Source organism: Pavona decussata, unplaced genomic scaffold, assembly GCF_977016875.1.
Source record: "Pavona decussata unplaced genomic scaffold, jaPavDecu1.1 SCAFFOLD_214, whole genome shotgun sequence".
Classification (NCBI taxonomy): Eukaryota; Metazoa; Cnidaria; class Anthozoa; order Scleractinia; family Agariciidae; genus Pavona; species Pavona decussata.
In genome coordinates, this window is record NW_028145619.1 from 884,386 (window position 1) to 890,324 (window position 5,939).

Below are 5,939 nucleotides of genomic sequence, written 5' to 3' on the forward strand. Positions count from 1 at the left end.
ATTAGTAACTCCAGAACGTAAAAAGTCTAACCCCCAAACGTAAGAATTACTAACCCTTAAACGTAAGAAAACTTACCCCTAAATGTAAGAATTCCTAACCCCCAAGCGTAAGAAATCTAACCTCTAGACGTAAGAATTCTTAACCCCCAAACGTAAGAAAACTAACCCCGAAACGTAAGAAATCTAACTCGTAAACGTAAGAAGTACTAACCCCTAAACGTGAGAAAACTAACCCCTAAACGTAACAATTCCTAACCCCCAAACGTAAGAAATCTAACCCACAAACGTAAGAATTTCTAACACCCAAATGTAAGAAAACTAACTAATAAGAAATAACTAAATTTCTTGTGTTCATGTTCTCCACAAAACCATAAATTTGGTCATTTCACGTTGTTGTTTTCCAGAGGATGGCAAAGAAATTTTTGCTCATTAAACACTATTGTTTAGCGGCGTTGTAGGCGCTGTCGCCGTCGTGACTCGTTGCTTAAGTTCCCTAGCTACGCGCCTCGTTGGATTTAATGATCTCATATCCAACGAGCATGAATGGAATAATTATTTTCACTTGTTAAAAACAATAAAAAAAATATTGCAAGATCTTACTGGTTTCTGTTTGCAAGAACAAACAGAAGACAATTTAATGGTCGCTTTTTCTCGGGCATGGTATAATGGTTCATATACCATGGCTGCTAAGCCAATCAAATCCCTGTTTTTGCATTATACAAAGATACAGTACCATATATTTTTGTCGTGGTGGAAGTGGAAGTAGGGTTTGGCTGAACATGTGATTGTCTATTTACAACAACAAGAGAACAATCTAAGCCCAGGCTGAGTTCAGTTTCGTGCAACGTACCCTAAAACCTACAATTGCGCCTTGTAAGGCCTCGAAAAGAAAGACTGAACCCTCGGGCGTTTATAGAGCCTTTGGGATCGATATTTATTGAAAATTTAACTATTTAAGGACAATTTACATTCTCTAGGTCCTAGGTACATGCGGCCAAATGCCGGTTTTTGGAAGTACTTACTTAAGAAAAGTTCGTGAAAATTCTTTCCAGAAAAAGTATTGATGACGAGATTTATAATGTCCAATTTTAAGACTATTCCACTCCATGTGTTTTTAAGCGGGTAATTAAACAGTTACTGTTAGCCTTTTAACTCAGCTGTGTTGACATTTCTGACTGATTGACAGCCTGACATGCAAAACTAAACGCATTGTTCAAACATCTCCGACAAGAAATCTTTTTAACATGTTAAACTAAACAGCTAAACAAACGATAGTATCGGCTTTCGTTTCCTTTCTTTAGTTTCGTCCGTTTGCCAGTGTCGTTGATAAATATTAGACTGAATTTATTGCTTGCTCTTTTCAAATTGTGAGTTATCGCTTTAACCATGTCTAACAACTACTCCTTGGCTAACAAATTGGCTTGCATGTGCACACAAAACGTAAACCATACAACACGTTTACGGATTTATATGAAGGAAACAAGTTACATGCTTGACAAGGAGTAACTGGGACGTGAAGGACATGTGTGACATATTTGCAACATTGCATTTGCGTAGCGTATTATTATTATTTTTTGGAGGTACCCGTTCTACTTTCACATTAAAAGTTTATTGCTCGAATGACCGCTTTCCAAGTCCTAACTGCCAGCGCCAAAACATTTCATTCTTAATTTTTAATGAAGGGTTTTAGCTGGAAGGAAAATACACATTTTAGGATTCTTTATTAAAATATTGAGTTTTGATTTAGGAAGGATAGGTCTTCATACGGTCACGAGATCGGAATTCGAGGTAGCTGTGTTTTTAACTTACCCAATACATGTGTTTTGCATTTCCATGATCCCATGCAAAAAAATCTTATTATCTGTTTGAGTTGTGTTAACTGAGAATCTTGCTACACTCGGACGTATCAAGAGAAAATGTGACCGATTTTTGAAGACTATAATATTAGGTCACGATTTCATTTCTGTTACTTCTCTACTGATAGCCATTTTAAATTATTATTCGACGCATTGTAACACTGCCCAATACTGCACTCGACATTCGTCCTCCATACACAACAGATATCCTGCGATATACGTGAATTTCGTGTGTAACGGAGGGCGGGGGGGGAGGAATGGCGAAATAAAGATCGTCTCCAGCTTTTGTGCAATAAAACTATGCTTTTTTGGGAATGGTTTGAATAAAAAAAAAACAGTTATCCTGCTTAATTTGTGGAATATCTCCTTAGTTTAGCCTACCCGACATACTGCCTCGTCAGGAGAGCGATATTTCGCTCGATTTCGCAGGATAATAGTTAAATATTTGAATGTTCCGTTATTATCTTGTCAATTTACGTGTTACTGCAGATGTTTTACACTCACGACTACAACGATTCAATATCAGAAAGAAACCCACATTTTAGTAAAGGTGTTTCTCCCTTACTGCAAACTTCTACTGATGTACTCGCGTTCGTCTTTTGTGTCCGGTGTAGGATAGAAGAACCATGGGTGGGATTTATCTGTGCTTTGCGTTGGGTTTCATCATTGGCTGCAAAAATGTCTCATCATTGACTGGTGAGTTCACGCTTGAGTGCTGTAACCTTTAATATATAAATGAGAATCTTTTATCATTTACGCGAAGTTTCATGTTTGAAGGTGGACTTCCTTTAGCGAATTTAGCGTTTTCATGCACAAATATTAATTTCAGTGAATTATTATATAAATTGATATCCAACTTTGAATTTGTTCATTAAGACAAGAAAATTGTGAAAAAGTCCAAATCAGGAGCCATAATCAGGGATGGAGACCGTAAGCGTGGGATCCACGCGTCCCCATGTGTTGTACCAGAAAATCTATTTTTAGATAAAATTGCGCCTCCGTTAACGTCATAAACCCGCGCGGATAGACGTGAATTTGCGTGGGGCTACTACGTTATATGGAAAATGGAAGAGAAAGTCCAGTTAAATGTGAAACTGATAACATTTTATTACCGTGTACATGTTTAAGTTCCTCCGTCTAACCTTTCTAAACTACAGCTGTAAACTAATTAAAGCATTGGGGACAACTCCAGGAAATCTCCTGGCTGAGTAGAAAACATAAAATCCTTACAATACAAATATAAAAATATTCTCCCCAATGCTGATATATATAAATTTAAATTTTATTTGAGAAGTCAGCTTCAACCATATATGTCAAATTGGTGGTAATTCCTCGAGGAGACGAGTTAAGGCCATAGTCTCAAGCGTTTTCTACGCGCTCCCGCCGGCTGGCATGAATATTCGGCGCTTCCATCAAATTTTGAAAACCTGCAATTTTACGAGTTTATGGTTTTACGTAATAAGCCGGACATAGCTTAGCATAAGAACTTGTAATGCCGACTGTCTGTAAAACAAGTAAATGGTTAATGTGGGCACCGAAGCGATATTCCCTGGCAGAATTTTAAAATTTGGGCGCCGCGTTGAAGGGTTGGAAAAAGATTTCAATTTCTCCACGCGTCATCCTGACCATTTACACGCGTGTGCGTCACGCGCGTATGGCGCAATTTTTCCTCAAAAATACAGTCGAACCTCGCTTTGCGACCACCTCTCGTAAGCGACCACCTCTCATAGCGACCACTTTTCCAAAATACCAAACGTTGTCAGGTCAATTGGCTATAGATGGAACCTCTCGTAGGCGGCCACCTCTCGTAAGCGTCCACCTCCCGTAAGCGACCACTTTAAGAGATGATTGTTTAAAATTTTTAATTGTTTTTAACCTCCCGTAGGCGACCACTTGACACACAATCTGCTGAATCTCTCACGAGCGGAAATTGAAAAATGTGTCGCTGTAACATATTGGCCACATCATTACAGCGGACGCCGTAAATCTCACAGTCGGAGCTACCAGAAGTGTTTACCGATATAGCTTAGCATTGAAACAATTGATAAAATACACATGCACTTTACTTCACACTGAAATAAACTTTAATCAGATTGAATCCCTTATAGGAAAAAAAACTCTCTAATCTTTTATCGTTCTTATCTTTTTGCTTATGTTCCGTTCCCTGAAAATTTAGATAGCGCTACCTAGAGTAAGAAAAGAGTCAAGTTTCTTTCACAAGTAATTTGTGAGATACAAACAATAATCACCATAGACCCTAAGATTTTTTGCCTAGAATAATTTTGGACCAGTCTTAATATACCTGTAGCTAAGAAAAGTTATTACTATGGGTTTCGATAAGCACTGGCAAAAGGGTTAGGTCTCCTCAATTACCATATGTAAATTACCCGCAATTAAGACCCCCTGCGGTCTGACCTCTGGTAAACGACCACCTCTCGTAAGCGACCACATATCATTGACGTTATGGCTGGTCGCTTACGGGAGGTTCGACTGTAGATTTTTTGGTACAAAACATGGGGCAAGCCCGTAAGTCAAAATGACATCTCGTTATGGTCTCCATCCCTGATTATGGCTCCTGGTCCAAATACAAAAAAACAGTTCACTACATAGTGACTAAATTGTGTTAATAAAACAAAGGGAAAAACTTAAGAACTACTAAAAACGAACCTTTTTAGCATCTGAATAGAGAATACTCTACTAACAAGAATATAATGTATTTGCATAATTTTGACTTTTTTGTTACAGACTATGCTCTCAATTTTCCATCAAGAGACGCCAATGACGGCTTTGTCAACATCTGGGGCATGCCCAGTCTAACACAGTTCATCGTGTGTCTGTGGATGAAGTCAAGTGACACAGGCAATGATGGCACACCGTTCAGTTACGCTGCTCCGAGTAACGCCAATGAAATTGTTCTTTACGGTTACAAGTCATTTTCTTTTTACATTCATGGTGCGTCCAGGTAAAAATATATCAACATTTTGTTGTACTACAAGCGCGTTGCGTTAACATTCTGATAATTTTTCCGCATAAATGAGACGTATCCAAAATGTTTTTGATATGCTGGATTGTACGGATCATTCCAACAGGCCAACTCCCACTACAAGAAATGCAAGGGAAACCTGATTTCTTAAAAGAATAACGTCTTCGTATATCACAATAATAACCCAGCTTATCAGGGCGACTGAAGAAGGATTGATAACAGTTTGATAAGAGTTAACAGGAACATCGAGAAGAGGGCTTCTACTCACCATTCCGATGAGCGTGGTTGATTTTCGTTGTTTATTTAAGTTAAGTTTTGAGTGTATTGTTACTGTCAGGTTGTGCTCAACTGCGAGTAAACATACGTGTTTTTTGTAATTATTCCTTATACGAGTTATAAATATTATTGCTTTAGTGAAATTTTGTAACCACAACCTTTTCTCGTATTTGTAGGAAAACCTCGACATCAGCAAATGATGGCAAATGGCACCACATCTGTGCATCATGGGAAAACACCGCGGGCTCATGGAAATTTTACAAAGATGGAGCTGTGGCAGCGCAAGGGACTGGGCACAAGACTGGCAACACCATTATATCTGGAGGCTCCCTCGTATTGGGTCAAGAGCAGGATTCTATTGGGGATGACTTTTCCTCAAGCGAAACATTCATCGGAATGCTGACAAATGTCAATGTCTGGGATCACGTGCTTCCCATTGCGCAGATTGAGAAAATGTCAAAGTTTTGCCTGTCAGGGGAGGGCAACGTTTACAAGTGGTCTGATTTCATTCATGGCCGTCAAGGAAAAGTCGAACTCGTTGTTCCATCTCCTTGTAAGCCGTTAAGTGTTTAGCTTGTTTGGTAAAGGGAGCCAAAGTGTATGTCTTGGACTTTAATAGTTTACTAAAATAGTCGAACGCCTATTGTAACTGTACGTGCCACAAAGACGAGAACAATAAAGTTTAAAAGTGAATAAAGGACTGTTGAGTTTTTATCTTTGAACCTTTCCTTTATCACTTTTTGACTTAAGCAAAACAGTTCGACAAGTAATCATGACTCATAACGATCATATGTTTTAAAATCTTAAGATTCTCATAATTCACA

The 5,939-nt window shown here is 38.5% G+C and overlaps 2 protein-coding genes across 2 annotated transcripts in view; both read left to right on the forward strand.

Annotated features, from left to right (window-relative positions):
• The window catches only part of LOC146460115 (uncharacterized), a 457,503-nt gene that overhangs the window by 73,946 nt on the left and 377,618 nt on the right, over positions 1–5,939 (forward strand). The gene's annotated exons all lie outside the window — the stretch shown is intronic.
• Positions 2,140–5,701, forward strand: LOC146460121 (neuronal pentraxin-2-like). Its single transcript, XM_085088453.1, has 3 exons — positions 2,140–2,552; positions 4,602–4,818; positions 5,292–5,701. The coding sequence occupies exons 1-3, from the start codon at positions 2,483–2,485 to the stop codon at positions 5,686–5,688; spliced, it is 684 nt and encodes a 227-aa protein (XP_084944579.1). The 5' UTR covers positions 2,140–2,482; the 3' UTR covers positions 5,689–5,701.